At 42.4% G+C, this 22251-nt stretch overlaps 1 protein-coding gene across 1 annotated transcript in view; it reads left to right on the forward strand.

Moving 5' to 3' along the window:
• The window catches only part of LOC116502701, a 227695-nt gene that overhangs the window by 71062 nt on the left and 134382 nt on the right, over window positions 1–22251 (forward strand). The window contains 3 exon segments of the mRNA XM_032208604.1: window positions 14486–16079; window positions 16081–16164; window positions 16166–16839. Coding sequence (XP_032064495.1) covers window positions 14486–16079; window positions 16081–16164; window positions 16166–16839 — 2352 coding nt within the window.

Consider the following 22251-nt stretch of genomic DNA (forward strand, 5'->3'; position numbering starts at 1 on the left):
TTTTCTCCTGTTTCAAGTCCTTCGCAATGGAGATCAGAGATCCTGAGAGAAAGAGGCATCCGTCAAATCTCCCTCAAGACCTGCCTTTCAGGGGGATCCCTCAGGGAGATCCAAATCAGGACACCTCAGGAGGTAATATAAGGTCCTTCCACTCCTTTGATAAATCCTAATTTTCTCATCTTTTCTGGGTTGTCTTCTCTATAGCATAACTCCTCCCATCAAACTAATGATGCTTTTGAAATTCTGTCTCCCTCACAGGGAGGAATAGAAGGAAGTCTACTCTTCGTTTTGGGGGAGCAGAAACTAGGATTGAACCTCCAAGTCAGGTAAGAGAAGAACATTCATTTACTAGATTTCTATTTCTCCATTTGCCTCAGGAAATCAGAGTCTGTAGATAGTATAGGTAGTACAGTCTTAAGTGTGAAAAATGGCCATATCACTTTTTTTGCTGCTGTGCAACTTTGAACAGTCACTAAAAACTAAAAACTGTTGTTAGTCAAGAACTACAAATAGTGTCTTCTGCCATATTTGCTCTCTGCTTTTTGTTGGAGATTCTTTTTAGGATTAGTATTTTAAAAACAACACACTTTTGCTAATTACCTTGTTTATCTGAAAATAAGATCCAGTCTTATATTCTCCTAGGCCTCCAAATAAGTACAGGCTAATTTTCAGAGGTGTTTTACCCTGTTTCCCTGAAAATAAGACCTCCCCGGATAATGAGCCCAATTGGGATTTTGAGCACATGAGGTAAAATAAGCCCTCCATGAAAATAAGCCCTCCCCGAAAATATTGCAACACTGCAGCAGCCATGAGGTGACCACGTTCTCCGCTTCATGCACCTCAAAAATATTAAGATCTCCCCGAAAATAAGGCCAAGAGCTTTTTTCGAGGGTCAAAAGACAATAAGACCTGGTCTTATCTTCGGGGAAATATAGTATTTTTTCAACTACAGGAGGTGGTGCGCCTGCCAGCTCCCCCCTCTCCATCCCACCACCTGCTTGCCTTTGGCTGCAGTGGTCAAACTTTTCAGCACATCCCGGCCTCCACCTGCCCTGCTTGCTGGCCCTGCTGCTGCCAGGACACTTTTGGCTGCTGGCTTCCAAGTGGCTTCCTTTGCTGCTTCTGGCCTCCTGGCAGCACTGCTTTTGGCTGTCCTGCTGGGCTGCTCCTGCCTGCTGCAGATAGAGTCGTCCCAGCTCTAAGACTTCCGGAGCTGCAGGTGGAGGTGTGCCGCCCATGCCACTTTCCACAGCTATAACAAGAGCTAGCACCCGCCAGGGCCAGGGCCCGAAGAGTGCCAGGCTCAACTCATAGCAGCACTGAGTAGACCGGCAGGCAGGTGCTCAGTAGCCCAAAGGCGGCGGTGGGTAAGGTGGCGTGGCTCCATCTGTGGTTGCTGGCAAAGGGGCTCTGGCAGGCCGGTGATGGGAGGGCACTTCGGAGGTCGTAGATCTTGGCTGACTCGCCCTGCATCAGGCAGGAACAGCCCAGCAAGGTGGATGAGAGCAGCGCTGCCAGGAGGGCAAAGAGCTCCAGTGAGCCCAGCAGCAGCACAGGCAGTCGCTCGTGCCAGTTGGTGCAAGGGAGTGGCAAGGGTGTCAGAAAGGGGAAAGCAAGAATGAGCTTGCAGCAGCTGCCTGAAATGTGCTTGTAGAGACTGTGTGGCACGATGAGCCATATTTAGTAGCACACCAGCTGTCAGCTCCTAGTTGATTTTTCGCCCTTCCCAAGGACCAGTGGAAGCCTTTTTCATCCTCCCCAGGCTTCAGGAAAGCCTCTTTTGATTGGCTCATTGGGGGTGTTTTCTACCCTCCCCACCCTCTGGAGGCTTTCCTTTTTTTTTCTTCATTTTCATACAAATAACCACATGGATACCATTACATAATCAACACCATTTTGTATTCAATATTATGTCAATTGGTCTTACCTCCACCCTCCATCATTCGCTCTTCTGCTCTCCATATACCATATTTATACCCTATCACTTTCTTCTCCCTCTCTCCTCCTCCTCTCTACCTCCTTTCTTCCTTCTGTCCTCCTTCCCTACTTCCCCTTCCTCTCTCCTTTCCACTCCTTCTTTCTCTCCTTCTCTTCCTCTCCCCTCTACCCTCTCTCCTAACCCTCTCTTCTCCCTCTTGCCTCTCTCCTCTCTTGCACACATCTCATTTACATGGTGCATTGCAGCATCTGAGCGAGCTCCATTTAATGTTTATAGTGTTAGTAATTTCATTTCAATAAATATACTTCTTATTAATAATTTTAACATATATCCTCCTTTTTTAAAAAAAGTATACATATATAGCAATTATATTTAAACCCCCCCTCCCCAATACCTTTCGACATATCATCTGTCTCCCTGTCTTCTCTTCCTCTTTTCTCTTATCATTCCTTTCTTTCTTTTCTTTCTTCTCTATTCCTGTCTGGCCGTTTCCTTTCCTTTCTTCTATAATCCCTTCCCATGTCTTTGTTGGGACATATTCCCCCTTTTCAATTTTCCCTGTACCACTGTCAAACCTAGTGAAATCTTTTGTCTGCTTTTTATTTTCTATTGCTTCTGTAATTTCACTACCTTCCCCTTCTTCTTCTTGTTTCTCCTTAATTTCTAATTTCAAAATTCTGTTCAAGTTTAATTTTAATGACTCATCCATATTTTTTATAATTTCATGTATTTCTTCAGATTCCCAACTTTCCATAATGTCCAGTTCAAAAGTTATGGTTAATTATAATTTAAATTCCAGTTTCTTCTTATTTCCCAATTCTCCCAAGTTGGTGGAGACAGCGGTCATGCATGGGTTAACTCAGTCAGTAACCAATAGAACTGAGTTTAACAAAGTGATGTCATCGCCACTGTGAAGCATGCCCCCGCTTTTCTGGACTCAGTTCGATTAGAACTGGCTGTGCTAATCGCTGTCTCCTCAAATAATATTGAATAATTGATTTATTTAATTGGATTTAATTGGATTTCACTAAAACAGGAAAGTAAATTACTTTGTCTAAATTGAATTCTGAATTGGGCTCCTGCTGAATGTCAGAACTGAATTCTCAATAGCCTCTGGAGGCTGGAGAGTATTTGCCTCGCGGCTTGCATTTGCATTGCCTCAGGGCTTCTTAGGCTTCCTAAAGCAGCAGCTCTAATTACAATAGCCAGGGGAGGCTTTGCTCACCGCTTCTACCTCCGCGGGGGTTCCCCGGCCTCTGTCTTGCTGCCTGTTCCGCTGACTGCCGCCGCCAGGAGCCTCTGAAAGCCGCCAGGAGCCTCTAAAAGCCATGTGGAACTGCCCCGTCGCCAGAAAACACCGCTGCTGCTGCCACACCTCGCCATAGATGCTCCGGCTACCGTTGCATTTCCGCGGCTTCGCCCTTGACCCCACAGCCTTGCCACATGGCCTACACCGCCTATGCTTACATCGTGGCCTCAGCTACCTCGTGGCGCCGGCCCATAGGCTCTGTAGCCTCAGTGGCCATTTTGTTTGGGTGGGACAATTCCAGCCGTTCCTTTAAGAGGCAGAAGTGACTGCCTGGAGAATCTCCCAATAGGGGGACGTCTGGCAGCCTTCACGGATCGTTGGGACGACATCACCAACGACGCGTGGCCTTCCGAACCACTTTGTCACGTGCCCGATTTCAAGGGACCCTCAAAAAAGGTTCCTGGTAGAGCAAGCCGTTCACCATCTGCTCCAGATTCGGGCCATTCAACCTGTGCCTCCAGGCCAGGAGGGACGGGTTTTTTTACTCTCGTGCCAAAGTCTTTGGGGGGGCTGGAGGGCAATCCTTGATCTAAAATTTCTAAATCAATTCATCAGATACAGGAGATTCAAAATGCACGCTCTCCTATCAATTCTGGAGAGTATTCGCAGGCATGATCTCCTAATATCAGTGGACCTCACGGAGGTCTACCTCCATGTGCCCATCCACAGACGACACAAGAGCTTTCTCCGCTTTGTACATGCGGGCCACACTTCCAGTATCGGGCCCTTCCCTTTGGGCTGTCCTAGCCCCGAGGGTTCTCACGAAGCTTCTGTCGGTTGTTGCAGCCCATCTGCGGGCCAGGCCCATCCGGATCTTCTGCTATTTGGATGACATCCATTTGTTGTCCAGTTCACGCACCCAAGCCCTCAGGGACCTCCAGGACACCCTTCAAGTGCTGCAATGGGGTCTTGATAAGGGACTAGCCCCAAACACCTTACAGCGGCAGGTGGCGGCTCTCTCCTCAGTCCTCTCCACCGAGATGAACCCCTCTCATTGCACCCTCACATCCGCAGGTTCCTTAAAGGGGCATCCAATCTCTGCCCTCCTGTCATTCACTGATCCCCTCCTGGGATCTGACCAAGGTCCTTGACTTCCTTACTGACCCGCCCTTTGAACCTCTCAGGTCGGCAATCTTGCATCACCTTATGCTTAAAACGGCCTTTCTGGTGGCCATAATATCTGTGTGAAGGGTTTTGGAGCTGGTGGCCCTTTCCATCCGGTCGGACTTGTATGTGTTCCACCCAGACCAAATGGTCCTTCACATCGATCCCACCTTTGTCCCGAGAGTGAATTCAGCATTCCATTGCTCTCTGGATCTCACTCTTCCAAATTTCTGTCCTGCTCCATCACACAGTCTGGAGCGCAAATGGCACAAACTTGACGTCAGGCAGGCTCTTAAAATCTACATCGCCAAAACGGCGGTCTTCAGACGCAGTGAAGCCCTCTTTGTATCTTTCCACCCTACCACAAAGGGCTGAAAGCCTCTCCATCCATGATTGGCTGATGGATCAGGTCTGCCATTGCTCAAGCTTACAGCACACATCATCTCACTCCTCCACCTAACATTATGGCTCATTCCACGCGTAGCACGGCTACATCAGTGGTGTGGGCGCGGCAGGCCTTGGAAGTGATCTGCAAGGCAGCTACCTGGTCTACTCCTAATTCATTTATACGACATTACAAGGTGGATCGATATGCATCGGCAGATGCAGCTTTTGGACGGCGAGTCCTCCAACAGGTCCTTCCTTCTTCCAGCTCATAGGCCAGTCTCGTGCCCTCCCGGGGACACGCCAGCTTTGGAGCCACTAATCTTTGAAATTCCTTTATATATTTTGGTAGTTTATCAGTGTTAAATAGAAGGATACATCATTTTATGAAATATTTATTTTAAATTATAATTTAACACAAATTTTAAACTCTTCAACCACGTCTTCCCCTTGTTCAGGCATTATATTATACACAAACATCTTTTCCTTTGGATTTTGATGTCTTCTTACCAGACTTTCCTGGCATTCATACTATGTGGAGATGCTTCACTAATCTTTGTATAGTTTTCTTATCCATTCTAGAAGACAGATTTTGCACAGCGATTTCTTTCTTATTTCCCAGCCTAATGGAACGAACTGAGTGATTTGCAGTGGTGTTCACAGGAAAAGAAACTGCTTCATGATTTGTGATGTCCATTAATTCTTTTCTCCTATTTCAAGTCCTTCGCAATGGAGATCAGAGATCCTGAGAGAAAGAGGCATCCGTCAAATCTCCCTCAAGACCTGCCTTTCAGGGGGATCCTTCAGGGAGGTCCAATTCAGGACACCTCAGGAGGTAATATAAGGTCCTTCCACTCCTTTGATAAATCCTAACTTTCTCATGTTCTCTGTGTCCTCTCCTCTATAGCAAACCTCCTCCCACTTTATTAATTATCCCTTTTGAAATTCTGTCTCTCTCACAGGGAAGAATAGAAGGAAGTCGACTCTTTGTTTAGGGGGAGCGGAAACCGTGATTGAATCTCCAACTCAGGTATGAGAATAACTTTGATTTACTAGATTTCTATTTTTTCCTTTCCCTCAGGAAATCAGCCGTTATACATATTATAGGTAGTCCTTGACTTAGGACCACAATTGAGCCTAAAATTTTTGTTAAGTGACACATTTGTTAAATGAACTTTGCCCCATTTTACGACCTTTCTTGCCACAGGTGTTAAGTGTGCTGAAGTTAGAAGTATGGTTGTTGTTAAGTGGCTTCCCTAATGACTTTGCTTGTCAAAGGTTCACAAAAGGGGATCACATGACCCTGGGACTCTGCATCTGTCATAAATGTGAGTCAGTTTGATCATGTGTCCATGGGGATGCTGGAACAGTCGTAGGTATGAAAAACAGGCATAAGTCATTTTTGTCACTGTCGTTGTAAATCCTTAAAACATGTTGTATGTTGAGGACTACCTGTACTGTCTCCTGCCATTTTCCCCTTTTCTTTTGGTTGGAGATTCCTTTTAGGATTTTTTTTTAAGACTAATACTTTAAAAACAAAATTCTTTTTGCTAATTATTCTCCCAACTTTTCAATAAATAATGTTTTACAGAATTCTTTATATTAGTCATGATGTCTGCAGCTTGTCATATGAAAAACTGTACAAAAGAGATAGTTTGCGTCCATCAAACAAATTGATTACTTGGCATTAAATTCACAGTTTCTCTGGATAAACGTTTAAACTAAACAATGGGGACAGAGAATTAATTGATACAGAACATTTCTGTCCCCAGCAATCTAAAATTAATAGATTAATATAGTGCATATAACATAGATGTTTGTTTGGGTAAGAATATCAACCTTGCTGTCAAGCAAAATCAAGCATTTAATCGTGAGTGCCATAGAATCTGCCATCAAACAGGTGGTGAGAAAGTAGGGGAAGTCAGACACAACACAGGTTATGTAGACAGTAATCACAGGGTCAGTCAAAATGGACGCTAATGTGTATATACAGAGTATGAGGAATAAACAGGGTGAATTAGAAATTTAAGTAAATGAGGGCAAACATGATATTGTTGCCATTATGGAAACTTGGTGGGATGAAACTTACAAATGAAACATACAGCTAGAGGGATTTAAATTATTTTTTTAAAAATAGACCAAATAGACCACCGAACCAGAGTAAATAGATGAACTTTTTGCTAGTCAGTTAACTAAGTTATGTAGAAAGCACATCACAATAGTAATGGTGGATTTTAACTAACCTGACATCCTGGGAGACAAACTCTGCCCCAAGTGGAAGGTCAAACAGATTCTTGATAAACCTATCAAGAGAACTTTGTTTCCCAACAAGTAGAGAAGGGAATCAACTAGATTGGTCTTAATTCTCACTAACAGTGAAGAAATGATAGAAGGTATTGAAGATATAGGAATCTTGTGGGGGAGTGATAATACAATACTGGAATTCCACATTAAGCAAGCAATAGAACAAAGTCTTGGATTTTAAAAGAGGTAATTTCAATAAACTTAGAGATAGTTTGGGAATTATTCCATGGATGAGAATCTTCAAGGGGAAAACAACTCAAGGAACTTGGGAAATTTTGAGAAGTGGGATTATAAAAGCCCAGTCTAGCACAAAACCAATGAAGAAGAAAAATAACAGCTCTCAAAAGAAATCAGCATGTCTGCATAAAGAACTCTGATAAATTGAAAGACAAAAAGGACAATAAAAAGGGGGAAAGGGGGGCACATAACAAAGGCAGAATATCAGCAAATAGCCCAAGCCTGCAAAGATGAAGTGAGGAAAGCTAATGAAGTAATGTTTGTGACAAACAAAGCGTCTTTCAACATGTTAAAACCTAAAAAGAAGTCAAGGACACAATTGATCCTTTGGTGGCAGAAAGTGGGAAGAAGGTGACAAGCACAGGGATAAAGCAGAACTACTTAACTCATGTTTTTCATCCGCCTTTACACAAAGGAAAAAAACAGTCCAACTTATCAAAAACAGCACCACAAAAAACAGATTAGGAACACAAGTTAAAATAAGTAAGTGAGCACCTGTCCACCCTAGATGAGAAGACCAATAAAGCTGATTAGGGGACTGGAGGCCAAAGCATATAAAGAACGGTTGTTGGAATTGGGTATGTCTTTTTTAATGAAAAGAAGGACTAGGGGTGACATGACAGTATAGAGTTTCCTGCCTAAGCCGGAAGTTGGAGTAGAAGGGCTCCAAGGTCCCTTCCAACTAAACTATTCTAACCTATCCTACCCTACCCTACCTTACCCCCTATCCTACATGGTGCCCCTTTTTTGTAATTAATTGAGTTGAATTTGTGCTATGAACCTGAAAAATATTTCAATATTCAAAGTAGCAAATTTCCATTTTTCCAATGCTTCATTTACAATCATTAATAAGAAAAATACATGGTTAATAGTTAAGATTATTCAAATCCCAGGGTAGTCGAAATATAGAAATGTCTCCAAGTAAAAAGTGTTTTGAAAGAATAATTAGCCAAGGCCCTATTAGCTTAGAACAGTGATGGCGAACCTATGGCACGTGTGCCACGGGTGGCACGCAGAGCCATTTGCCAGGGCACGCGAGGCGCTGCCCTGTCAGCTGGCCAGTCCGCATGCACACGCTAGTCAGCTGAGTTAACCCTTTTTTAAAGCCATTTTTCGCCCTCCCCAGGCTCCAGAAGCTTTATAGGAGCCTGAGGAGGGCGAAAAGAGCCCCCTCACCCCCTGGAGGCCCTCCGGAGGCTTCATGAGCTTTCGATGTGCAGCATCCAGGGTGCGATAAGCCAGAGGCCACATCGCTCGGAGGCAAAGAAACAGGCCCTACGGGCAAACCGGAATATTGGGAACGGGATTCCGGTTTGCTTGGGGGTTTTGACTGCTCTGGAGGCTTCAGGGAAGCCTCCTGAAGGTCCCTCAAGGCTTTGGAGCGCTCAAAACGACCCTCCGAGCAAACTGGAAGTCACTTCCGTTTTGCTTGGAGGTTCGTTTTGACTGCTCCGGAGTCTTCAGGGAAGCGTCCTGAAGGTCCCTGAAGCCTCCGGAGGGCTTCCGGGGGCGGGGGGCGGGAGAGGGTGTTTTCACCCTCCCCAGGCTCCTATAAAGCCTCTGGAGCCTGGGGAGGGCAAAAAAAGCATGCAAAAAATGGGGCGGAGCACCTGTAGTGGGCACATGCGCACTTGGGGGGGCGTGCATTGCATTATGGGTGCGGCGTGCCTGCACACGACCCTCCTGCACTCCCCCCACTTATGGCACGTGAGTCAAAAATGGTTCGCCATCGCTGGCTTAGAAAGTAAATTCTTCTGACTTGTGCCTGGATTTTGAGGCCAAACAATCCAGCTTTGCACAGGCTAAGAATTGTCTCCAATGAAAAACATTTGTCATTTTCTTATTTACTATCCAGCCAATGGCTCAGACCTCTAGCAGTTTCCTTACAATTTGAGGAGGAGCAGAGTCTCTGGGTATTGATGGTACACCACACAGATCCCTGGTTGAGCTCTCCCGGCACTTTCATGAAGGTGTTGAGGATGAACAGGATTGCTCCATTATTAAATTCATGTAGTTTCTTATCTTTATCTTCTATATCTTCATTCTCCCCTTTAATTTTGGGGGCTCCAACCCCATCATCATTTGCTGTGAGGAAGACTAGTCTTTCCAGCTTCTTCTCAATTCTCCCATATCCTTCCAATAGATTTTGAATTCCAGCCAAGATATTTTGGAATGTTAAGGTTTCCTCATCTAAGTATTGACCCATGTTTCCAAAACAGAAGAGAGAAAGAAAAAAAAACCCAATAATGACTGCCAGTCTAGTCTTCCAGGCTTCTCTTAGCTTTTATTTTATTTAAGTTGACTTAAACACAAGTTCTTTTATGCTCTTCAAAGGGGAAGGGTTCTGTCCCCCCCTTTCTTTCTTTCTTTCCTTCCTTCCTTCCTTCCTTCCTTCCTTCCTTCCTTCCTTCCTTCCTTCCTTCTTTCTTTCTCTGCCAAAATAGTTCTCAGAGGCACCTGTGAAAACAGTTGGTGCCCTTGGTTTTTTATCAGTTTCTGCAAACAAGTTGCAAACCCTTCAGCTGCAGAGTTAGTAAAATCAAATAAAGAAAGAGATGCGTTGTTTAAGAAAAAAGAACCTCCGACTGGGAGTTAATTTTCACCTTCTGTAGGAAACAAAGTTATTTTAGATTGTTTTTAGTGTTATTTAATAACAAGTAGTAGGAAGAACTGTTAAAATAAAAAGGAAGGTTTTAATCCAGAAGTCAAAAAATAAGCAACAAGAAGCAGAAGGAAAAAAAATCAATCCGTTCACTTTAAGAGGAGAAATGGAGCATGTGATGAACATTTCAATCCACAAAAAATAGTTACAATGACAAAAGGGAAAGAAAAAACCTTTCCACAGCGATCCCGTTAGGATTATTTTTGCAGCTCAATTCTTTTGTTTAAGGATCAATTTGGCTTTAAGGAAATATTTCTTTGGGCAGTCTTTAGCAAAATAAAAAAAATACCTCACCGATGGACTCACTTTCTCTTTTCACTTCCTTCCTCCCAGAGCGTTCTGACTTCATCAGCCTAGGGGCTGCTTGTTTACCGCGGGCTTGAAGCACTTCCCTTGGGTTTAACAGGGATTTTGCGATATCCCTGAGACCAGCAAGGCTTTGTCTTCCTGATCACCGTCTCTATAGGACGGTTTAGGTCTCAATGGACTCCCCCAGTGGCGAAAGTGTCAACGGCGGTCTCAGAGTGTCGAGACTGCATGTTGTAACATCGTGACGTGGCTCCTCCTTCCACAATGAAGAGTATTTTGATGAGGGTTTGCTGGCTGTTTGGTAGATCAGTTGATCCAAAAGAACAGGGCTTATTTAACCTGAATGGCACTGAAAGTCCTACAAAAAGTGCCTAAAATCTTTCTTTAGTCAAATGCTCTTTGTTCTGTCAATTTTGTCATCTAAACCACAGATCCTTACTAAACATAGCCATTTATCCTTTTTTATTTTTTTTTATTTTTTATTTTCAAAACAAACACAACACATCCTTCTTTACATACTGTAGATAGTGTATCAGTTGGTTTCAGAAAGACTTTCGTGCATCTCTTCAGTCAACAAACATAATTCATATTAACTCAAGTATTTTAACTCAGATATTTATACATGTTGCCATCATCATTCCTCCATTTTCATTTGACTATAATTGTTTAAACATCCTTCATCATAAAATATACCAAGATTTACCACATAACTACATACTGGCATTTCATTTACTATTTCTAAAATCCTCCATTAACACTGAATCTGTCACTGCTCCTTCATTTAATAACCAAGAAAGAAACCACTTAACTCCATGTTTCAGAATTAAGTGTACTTTTACTTATCATAAACGATGAGAAGCAAAGCAAAGCTGAATCTGAGAAAAGAGCGTGAAAGCAATAGATATCAATACATGATTCATTCCCCTCCCCTTGGTACCCCAGTCCATAGTCCAATCATAATTCACGCAACTGTCAGGTGGGAGACATCTTCAAAAATCATCATCAGGTTGGAATGCTGGACAGTTGGCCTCGGCGGGAAACTCTCCTCCTTCCACATGCGCAAAGAGATGGTGAGAACAACCCTCAATAAACAGCACAGAATGATTCCCTCCCCAAATACCATGCCCTCCCTCCCCGTTTCAATGGCAGCCGAAAAGCAAGCAGCAAAACAGTGGCTGATAGAATCCTTATGTCCTATTCTAGCTAAACATCCATAATATTTAATAACAACATTTTCTGATCCTCCTTTCCAAATCACGGTTTACAGTTTACATACAGTTTCCTTATGTTGTATCCATACCTATATATAGGTTGTTACCATTATCCCTCCTTTATTTAACTATATCCTGTATCATAACATTTCCCCCCTAATAATCAAGACTTTAACAGTATCTAACTTAGTTCTTTTTTATTAACCTTTATATATAATCCAAAAGGATTTCTAATCTTCCTTTCATGGGTACCATTCAATGTTCATATCCAATTATTACTTATCATAACACTACACATTGTATACATTAGTAACTTTATCAATTATTTATTTAACTATATCTATTGTCACTAAATTTCACTAAGTGTAACTAGTTTTAAATTGTGCTCTTCCATCTATAAACCTGTATCTTTCCAGTAGCAGAAGTCTCATATCTTCTGCCATTTGTGGTGTCAGTCCTCTAATCATCTCCTTAATCAACTTTGTATGGACTCCTCTTAGCAACTCCTTGCTTATAAAATCTCTCATGTAATTTCGATGCCCTTCTTCTGTTTCCTTAATCAGCTTATCTTTGATTGTCAGTAGTGTTATCAATGCTATTGCTAATAAAATTTCTCTCTTTAAATCCATAAATTCTTTTGTTTTTTCTTCTTCTGTATCTTGCCATCTAGGGTAGATTTCCCCTCCAATTAGTTCCTCTTTCAGTATTCCACTCTTTCCATTTTCAGAGACAAACCAATAACATAAATATCAGCAAATTTAATTTATTTATATTCATTTTCCTCTTCTGTTTTTAGGGGTTTTAACCACCACTTTTTCCACTTGATAAACATCCTCAACTTCTTCATTATATTTTGCTGTTAGATGCTCTAAGTCTTCCAGCTTCTCTATCCTCTCATATGTATTTGATAATTTCTGTATTTCTGAGAATATCTTTTGCAGACTTAAAGTTTCTTTCTGCTATTGAAATGGTGCTATTATCTCCAGGTAACAAACACTGCTGCTCTAGCTTGGAAGGTTAATAAGATTAAGCATAGATTCACAATAACATTTTATTTTCACTTTTCTCTGGTTAAAGATATACTTCAAAGGGACATCTGTATGCTTTTTTTCTTATTACTCTCTATAAACAAGCAGCAAGAACTTGGAGTGCCAAGCCAGGATAATCAGTGAGACAAACAAGAGTGTTTCATTTCCAATACACAAACCTTCCAGCCTCCGAGTAGCAGTGTTATTGTTGCAATGTTCTTTATTTCTTTTTGTATCTTTTTTTATTTCAAGTTAAAAAAAAGGTCCGATTCTTGAATGAGTTAGAAGAACACCCACAGTAATGAAAAAGGAGAATTTTAGTCCATAGGTTACAAAGAATAATAAAAGAAAAAAAAATAGAAGAAGAAAACTTAGTCCATTTGTTTTAAAAGGCTTGCATAAATTCCATCCATGAAGATAGCATTTAAAAAGTAAGATAACCCACTGTCCAAAACCATTCCAAATTTAATTCCGTCGCTTATTTCTTCTCCAATTTAAATTAATTTTAAGTTTTTTATAGGCATTCTCTTCTTAAAACGGTAAAAATTCATCACCAGCTGGAAACACTTTTTCTTTCCCTATCCTTCTGTTTTGGAGATGCCCTGACTTCGTCTGCCTTGGCTGAATTTTTTGTTGCTAGCTTGAAGAACTCTTGCATCGATCAGGGACTTTGTGATGTCCCTGAAGTCAGCAAGATGTATTCTTCCTGTTTACCGTCTCTTCAGGAAGGTTTAGGTCTGATTGGACCACCCAGCGGCAAAAGTATTGTCTGCGGTCTTGGAGCATCGAGACTGCACGTCTGTATCGTCACGAAGTTGGCACCTCCTCAACATAGCAATTTATCTTAATGTCTATGTTTGCTTTAGAAATTCTTAATAATAGGAAAGATCCTGCAGTTCTTCCTTGGTCTGTTCTGTATTTTTTTCTCCCTTTCAGGAGGTTCTTCTGCCCTTTGAGGAGGTGGTTGTTTATTTCTCCGAGGAGGAGTGGTCTCAGCTGGATCCTGACCAAAAAGCTCTGCATTGGGAAGTCATGCTGGAGAATTATAAGAATGTGGCCTCTCTTGGTAAGGGTTTCCCACTCTCCAGTCAGAGAGTTCAGGAAGACATTTTGTAGTTAGATGCCATTAGCTAGTTCTTATGAAAAGATTTGTAAATAGATCTCTTCAGAGGCAGAAGGGAAAGTTTTGTTTTTCTAGTGCTCCAAGGAAGGAAATAGGTTTATGGCATTTTGCTTAGATATATCTATTTTATTTTTTTATGACAAAATAATTCCTTGGTTTGAGGTAATGCCAAATTTCATCACACAGATTTCAACTATTTTTGCCCAAATGCTTCCCATCAAGAGTTGCCATTCAGGTTTGTTTACTTAAATGTTATGTTATGACTCATCCAAAGAGATATTATCATTTCTATACCATGCCAATATTAGGATACAAATATGCAGTATATATTAGAATTTGGCACAATACCTGAAGGCAATCAATATGACTTCTGACAGAGTGATCTTTTTCCCTAACCTTTCTCCCACTTTCATTTCTCTTTCCCTTTGAAGGTGATAATGAGAATGAGAATAAAGACTCTGCAGAACCAATCAAAGTGTTCAGAAAAGGAGATGTAATGGAGAAACCTGCAATTCAAACAGATTTCCAAAGGCAGGAGAGAAACCTGTTGAATAACTGGAATAAGGAAAGCTCATGTCCTTCGACTGTTACTAAGATGCAGGATTTTTCTGATCAACAAGAAAAACTAAAGAAGAAATATATTGAGAAAGGTGAAAGAATCTTGAAAGAGGCATTAGATGTAGATGGACCCTCTCCATCACAAGCCAAAGGAGCAGCCAATATGGACAAAGACAGAGAAAAAAAATACAGTGGGATGTTCACACTTTCTCAAGAAAATGGGTCTCTTGAATCAGAGAAAAGTTTTCACATTGGAGAGAAGACAAATAAATGCAATGAAAACGGAAGCAAAACTGTTAATAAAAGGACCTCCAGAAAAGAGAAGCCATATAAATGCATGGAGTGTGGAAAGGGCTTTATTCAAAACGGTCACCTTATTGCTCATCAAAGGATCCACACAGGGGAAAAGCCATATAAATGCATAGAGTGTGGAAAGACCTTCAGAATAAGCAGTGATCTTACATCCCATCAAAGGATCCACACAGGCGAGAACCCTTATAAATGCATGGAGTGTGGAAAGAGCTTCAGAACAAGCGGTAAACGTACATCCCATCAAAGGATGCACACAGGGGAGAAGCCATATAAATGCATGGAGTGTGGAAAGAGCTTCAGAATAAGCAGTAGTCTTACATCCCATCAAAGGATCCATACAGGGGAGAAGCCATATAAATGCACGGAGTGTGGAAAGGACTTTAGCCGAAACATTAACCTTATTACCCATCAAAGGATCCACACAGGGGAGAAGCCATATAAATGCATGGAGTGTGGAAAGGACTTCAGAACAAACAGTAAACTTACATCCCATCAAAGGATCCACACAGGGGAGAAGCCATATAAATGCATGGAGTGTGGAAAGGACTTCAGAACAAGCTTTGAACTTACATCCCATCAAAGGATGCACACAGGGGAGAAGCCATATAAATGCATGGAGTGTGGAAAGGACTTCAGAACAAGCAGTGATCTTACACGCCATCAAAGTATCCACACAGGGGAGAAGCCATATAAATGCACGGAGTGTGGAAAGGACTTTAGCAAAAACGGTACCCTTATTATCCATCAAAGGATCCACACAGGGGAGAAGCCATATAAATGCATGGAGTGTGGAAAGGGCTTCAGAACAAGCTTTGAACTTACATCCCATCAAAGGATGCACACAGGGGAGAAGCCATATAAATGCATGGAGTGTGGAAAGAGCTTCAGAATAAGCTGTAGTCTTACATCCCATCAAAGGATCCACACAGGGGAGAAGCCATATAAATGCATGGAGTGTGGAAAGGACTTTAGCCAAAACATTCACCTTGTTACCCATCAAAGGATCCACACAGGGGAGAAGCCATATAAATGCATGGAGTGTGGAAAGGGCTTCAGAACAAGCAATAAACTTACATCCCATCAAAGGATCCACACAGGGGAGAAGCCATATAAATGCATGGAGTGTGGAAAGGGCTTCACAACAAGCAGTAGACGTACATCCCATCAAAGGATACACACAGGGGAGAAGCCATATAAATGCATGGAGTGTGGAAAGGGCTTCAGAACAAGCAGTGGCCTTACATCCCATCAAAGGATCCATACAGGGGAGAAGCCATATAAATGCACGGAGTGTGGAAAGGACTTTAGCCAAAACATTAACCTTATTACCCATCAAAGGATCCACACAGGGGAGAAGCCATATAAATGCATGGAGTGTGGAAAGAGTTTCAGAATAAGCAGTGATCTTACATCCCATCATAGGATCCACACAGGGGAGAAGCCATATAAATGCATGGAGTGTGGAAAGGGCTTCAGAACAACGAAAGTTCGTGCAACCCATCAAAGGATGCACACAGGGAAGAAGCCATATAAATGCATGGAGTGTGGAAAGAGCTTCAGAACAAGCAGTGATCTTACACGCCATCAAAGGATCCACACGGGAGAAGCCATATAAATGCACGGAGTGTGGAAAGGACTTTAGCCAAAACATTAACCTTATTACCCATCAAAGGATCCACACGGGCGAAGCCATATAAATGCATGATGTGTGGAAAAGACTTCAGAACAAGCAGTGATCTTATATCCCATCAAAGGATCCACACAGGGGAGAAGCCATATAAATGCATGGAGTGTGGAAAGGGCTTCAGAAACAGCAGTGATCTTACAAGCCATCAAAGGATCCATACAGGGGAGAAGCCATATAAATGCATGGACTGTGGAAAGAGCTTCAGAACAAGCAGTCATCTTACCTGCCATCAAAGGATCCACATAGGGGAGAATCTATATAAATGCATGGAGTGTGTAAAGGGCCTTAGCCAAAAGGCTCACCTTATTACCCATCAAAGGATCCACACAGGGGAGAAGCCATATAAATGCATGGAGTGTGGAAAGGACTTCCGAACAAGCAGTAAACTTATATCCCATGAAAGGATCCACACAGGGGAGAAGCCATATAAATGCATGAAGTGTGGAAAGGACTTCCGAACAAGCGGTGAACTTACATCCCATCAAAGGATCCACACAGGGGAGAAGCCATATAAATGCATGGAGTGTGGAAAGGACTTCCAAACAAGAAGTGATCTTACATCCCATAAAAGGATCCACACAGGGGAGAAACCACATAAATGTATTGAGTGTGGAAAGAGCTTTGGAACAAACAGTAAACTTACATCCCATCAAAGGATCCATACAGGGGAGAGCCATATAGATGCATGAAGTGTGGAAAAGACTTCAGAATACTCAGTCAATTTACATCCTATCAAAGAATGCACACAAGTGAGAAACCATATAAATGCATGGAGTGTGGAAAGAGCTTCAAAACACCCTATAGTCTTTTTTCCTATAACACGATTCATAGACTGGAGAATCCCCAAAACAAAGATACATTTGAATGAGAATGTATGCTAATTATTGATTTAATGGGTTCTACTGTATGTATGGATTTCCAACTTACAGAATGAACTCTGAAAAGGGTTTTTAGTAATGAAAAAAGAAACAATGGTCATGAGACATTATGATTTATACATTTTTGAATGTATCTGTATATACAGTATATAAGAATGTCAAACTGGCGGCTCACAAGGTTTTTGCATCACATGGAGGACACGCCCACCCCAGCTCTGCAAATAGGGGAACTGTTGCAATATGTCACATGATGGCCATGTGATGCATAGAGTTTGAAACCCGTGGTATATACGTTCATTTTAATTTATTTTTTTAAATTAGCTTCCTGTTTCCCAACTTACTCATAGAGGTAAGGCAGAAGGGATAAGACCTGTCAGCATTGTCAAATAATCATCTAGGAAAAAAACAAGTATTATGTGTAGGATGGATGAATAAAGGAGAAGCAAGGGAAGACAAGATAGAAAGTGGATAAGAGAAACAAGGAGATTACAAGATAATCCATGGGAGGACTGTAATTTAATTATACAATAACCAAGGAAATTTAATAGTTGAAAGTTGCAGTTATATTGAGAAGCTTACTTGGGTGTCAACCAAGGTTTAAAAACTTTTCTGCCCTTTGTTCTTCTTCCCCAGGTTTTTTTTTGTCCTGCTGTGTAGTTTTATGTCTCCCAGGTTTGTTTCACCTCCCTCCCTAAACACAGAGGAGTCGCTTCTGATGGATTTCCTCTTTACCTTTATGCAGCCTAAGTTCTGAGACATTACAATTAGCTAAAAAGTGGTGAGCAAGACCACCCAGTGAGTATCGGAGAAATCCTAAATTCTGAATCATGCATACATCACTCTCAAAGATGAAATTTTCCTAGAATCATAAGGTCTGTTCTGTCCTCATTACATTTTATTCTGCGTGCAGCTTGACAGCAGCTCAACCCAACTATCCCCCAATAAAAGAGACCATGTGATTTCCCAAATCCTTTTTTGAGATGACAATGGAATATAAACTACAGGATATTTGGAGAGAAAGGCACAAAACAAGAAAGCAATATACCTTTTATTCGAACCCCCATCAATCTCTATCAAGAATCGACATAGCTTGGATCTCATCTGGGCTATGTAATCAAGTAAGCGAAATTGAAATAGAAGCAAATGAGTGGGCAGATCATAATCCAATACAATTAAGATGGAAAGGTCAAAGAAGAAGAAAAAGATGGATGATGAATTCAAGTATTGTAAATGAAATAGAATACACTGAAATGCTGGAGAAAGAATTAAAATTGTTTTTAGAATAAATAAAAAAGGAGACACCTCAATTCAAAATCTCTGGGATGCTATGAAAACATATACAAGAAGCCTTACAATTGCCTATATGGTGAGAAAAACTAGACTGAAGAACGAAAGAGAAAAAAGGACTATATCAATTAAAGGATGATGAGGGAAGAATTCACTACAAAGCGGAAGAAAAGAAGCATATTGTTCATAAATACTTCACAAAACTATACGCACAAGATAGTATGGAGGAAATCAAAATAAAACAATATTTAAACATAGAAAAGATAACACCAATCTCAAAAGAACAAAGGGAGGCGATAAACAGGCCAATAACGTTAGCTGAAGTGGAATTAGTCCTGAAAAATCAGAAAAATAATAAAACCCCAGGACCAGACGGAATACCGATGGAACTATACAAATATAACAAAATAATATTGGAAGAGCTAGGAGTGGAAATGTTTAATGAGGTTTTAGGAAAAGCCAAGATATCTGAATCATGGACTGAAGCAATAATATCGCTAATCCCAACAGAAGTAACCAATCTACAAGAAATTCAAAATTACAGACCAATTTCATTATTAAACTCCGATTATAAAATATTTGCAGCAATTATGGCAGGAAGAATTAAACAGGTTTTAAATGAACGAATACCGTATATACTCGAGTATAAGCCGACCCGAATATAAGCCGAGGCACCTAATTTTACCCCAAAAAGCTGGAAAAGTTATTGACTCGAGTATAAGCCTAGGGTGGGAAATGCAGCAGCTACCGGTAAATTTCAAAAATAAAAATAGATACCAATAATGTTTTTGAATAAATAAATATTATTTATTTATAAATAAATAACTAGCTCTGTAAGTGGAAAAGAGGGTCAATAAAAACAATATGGTATCAACAATAACTTTAAATGTACAAAAACCTTAGCTCATTCAGCAACCAAGCTAAAACATAAGAGTTAAAATCCTTCAAAACTGGATTCCTCCTCATCATCTGTATGTCCAAACAGAGCTTTTGAGGCCTAATGCAGGCTGATATTATAGAAAGTGATGACATGACTGTTTGCATAGAGCAGCCTGATTGGAACCCCCAAGGAATTTGTCTTAGGTGTACATAAATAAAATAAAATAAAATACATTCATCAAGAATCATAAGCTACAACACAGTGATAGTCTCTCTCTCTCTCTCTCTCTCTCTCTCTCTCTCTCTCTCTCTCTCTCTCTCTCTCTCTCTCTCTCTCACACACACACACACACACACACACACACACACAAATGCACACACACTCCTCCTCTGGATTCAATGGGGTTTAGGAAATCTCCCACCCTCATACACTCCTTCTTTCTTTCTCTCTTCCCTCCTCTGGATTCAATGGGATTTTTAGAAAATCCCCACTCCTGTGTACACACTTCTTCTTTCTTTCTTTCTTCCCTCCTCTGGATTCAATGGGGTTTAGGAAATCTCCCACCCTCATACACTCCTTCTTTCTTTCTCTCTTCCCTCCTCTGGATTCAATGGGATTTTTAGAAAATCCACACTCCTGTGCACACACTTCTTCTTTCTTTCTTTCTTCCTTCCCTCCTCTGGATTCAATGGGGTTTTTAGAAAATCCACACTCCTGTGCACACACTCCCTCTTTCTTTCTCTCTTCTTTATAGCTAAATTTGATACCATTAAAAATTAAATAGGATTAAAATCTGTGGTTTATAATTTACCAGTTGTGTCCACCCCACTCCTTTCACCAGCGTTAGCCCGCTGCACCAAGGAGGGCACGTAAGAGGAAGGGGAAAATACAAGAGTGCAAGCAGCAACCTCGACGTCTAAGTGGGCAAGTTCACAGCATGCGCGCCTGCACGTCTGAGACAGGGCATAAAAAGGGGGAAAAAGGCTGATTGAACCCAGCTCTGTTTGGGGCGCAGGCGTGGCGCGGCAGCAGTTTTTCAGGCTGCTCCCAGATGGGAAGGGAGGGGGATTGTAAACCCCTTCTACACCCTGGCTCCTCCTCTTCCAGAGTTCAGGCTCTCTTTCTTTCTTTCTTTTTTTCTTTGAAAGAGAAGCCCAAATTAGCCAAAGGGGGGAAAGCGAGCGAGCAAGGGACCACAGGAAACTAGACTCGCTTGGCTGGACTACGTACGCTCCTTGGCTTAGTTGCTTTCCACGCGCCTGTTAATATATTCAAGGAAACAAACCGCGGCAGTTTTCCCCAAGGGCAATGCCGAAGAGCAGAGCCCGGAGAAAAACCAAGGAAGTCACGGAGGGCATTTGCCACTTTCTCTAGAAGGTGATACGAGCTTCCCTTTCGAATGGGAAGGGACGGGGGGGGGGGGGTTGGCTGGGCTCTTCCCAGCAGGAAAGGGGGTTTGAAACATTGGGACCGGGGGAGGGGTTGGTTTTGTTTTGTTTTGAAAGGAAATCTCAACCTGTTACAATCGTCCTTCCCAAATGAGCTGAGGAGGACAGCGGTGAAAAGTTTTCTCCAACATTTAGGGGAAAGTCGCGAGCAGCATTGCCCTCACAACTGAGGGGAAAAAACCCGCCCTCTTCCCCTTCCAGGTTTTCTTTAAAAGCAGGCAGCGCTCCTTGGCCGCAGGGCTTCACAGGGACCTTTCCCCCTCCCACTGCTTCGCTCGCTCGCTCGTTTTCCCCCCTTTGGCTAATTTGGGCTTCTCTTTCAAAGAAAGAAAGAAAGAGAGCCCGAACTCTGGAGGAAAGAAAAGGAGCCAGAGTGTGGAAGGGGTTTACAATCCCCCTCCCTTCCCATCTGGGAGCAGCCTGAAAAAACTGCTGGTATGCGGTTCCTAGGTCAGCGGCCCCAAGGAAAGGAGAGGCTGAGCCACGGGAACGAAAAGAAAAAGGGAGGGGGAAAAAACCCGCCCTCTTCCCCTTCCAGGTTTTCTTTAAAAGCAGGCAGCGCTCCTTGGCCGCAGGGCTTCACAGGGATCCTTTCCCCCTCCCACTGCTTCGCTCGCTCGCTCGCTTTCCCCCCTTTGGCTAATACAATCCCCCTCCCGTCCCATCTGGGAGCAGCCTGAAAAAACTGCTGGGAGGTATGCGGTTCCTAGGTCAGCGGCGCGTGGGATCAAACTAGGAAGAAACTGGAGGTGGGGGGGAGCAGTTCGAGAGACTATGGAGAATATGGACTTCAGAGGCGGACCAGAAAGAGGTCCGGACAAAGATCCGAGGCTGAATTCGGCAGTGTTTATGGATCAGGGTCAGCCCCACCAGCTGGCGACAGGAGAGCAGAGAGGAGCGGACGGAGCAGAAGCAGCCCCAGGGCTCCGCTGCCGCTCCCCGCATTTTCTGGACAGGGATCCCTTGGAGAGGGGATTCCTTCCTGCGAGACCCCGTCCACAAAATGCAGGGAGCGGCAGCGGCCCCGGGGCTGCTTCTGCTGCGTCCGCTGGACTGTGGGGCTTGGAAGGGGGCGGGAAGAGCGGTGGGGTGGCGGTGGCCGGCGGTGGCAGGCTGGTTCGCCTCCTCCTCCTCCAACAGGCAACAGCACTGCCGGATCCAGTTGTAGACTCGAGTATAAGCCGAGGCGGCTTTTTTCAGCCCAAAAAGTGGGCTGAAAAACTCGGCTTATACTCGAGTATATACGGTACATCCGGACCAAAGTGGATTTTTACCCCACAGGCATATTAAAAATGATACGAGAGTCATCCTAGACATAATAGAGTATTACGAGGCGCATGCAGCAAAGCAAATGGTACTGGTTTTCCTTGATGCACAAAAAGCATTTGACAACGTAATCTGGAAATTTATAACAACACTATTGGATGAGATGAAATTTGTAGAAAAATTTATAAAAATGATACAAGGATTTTATAACACTCAGACAGCCAAAGTTCTGATGAAAGGAGATCTAACAGAAAAGATTGAAATAAAAAAAGGAGTCAGACAGGGATGCCCCCTCTCTCCTTTGCAGTTTATATTGACTGGAAAT

Source organism: Thamnophis elegans, chromosome 2 (genome assembly GCF_009769535.1).
Source record: "Thamnophis elegans isolate rThaEle1 chromosome 2, rThaEle1.pri, whole genome shotgun sequence".
In the NCBI taxonomy this organism is placed as follows: Eukaryota; Metazoa; Chordata; class Lepidosauria; order Squamata; family Colubridae; genus Thamnophis; species Thamnophis elegans.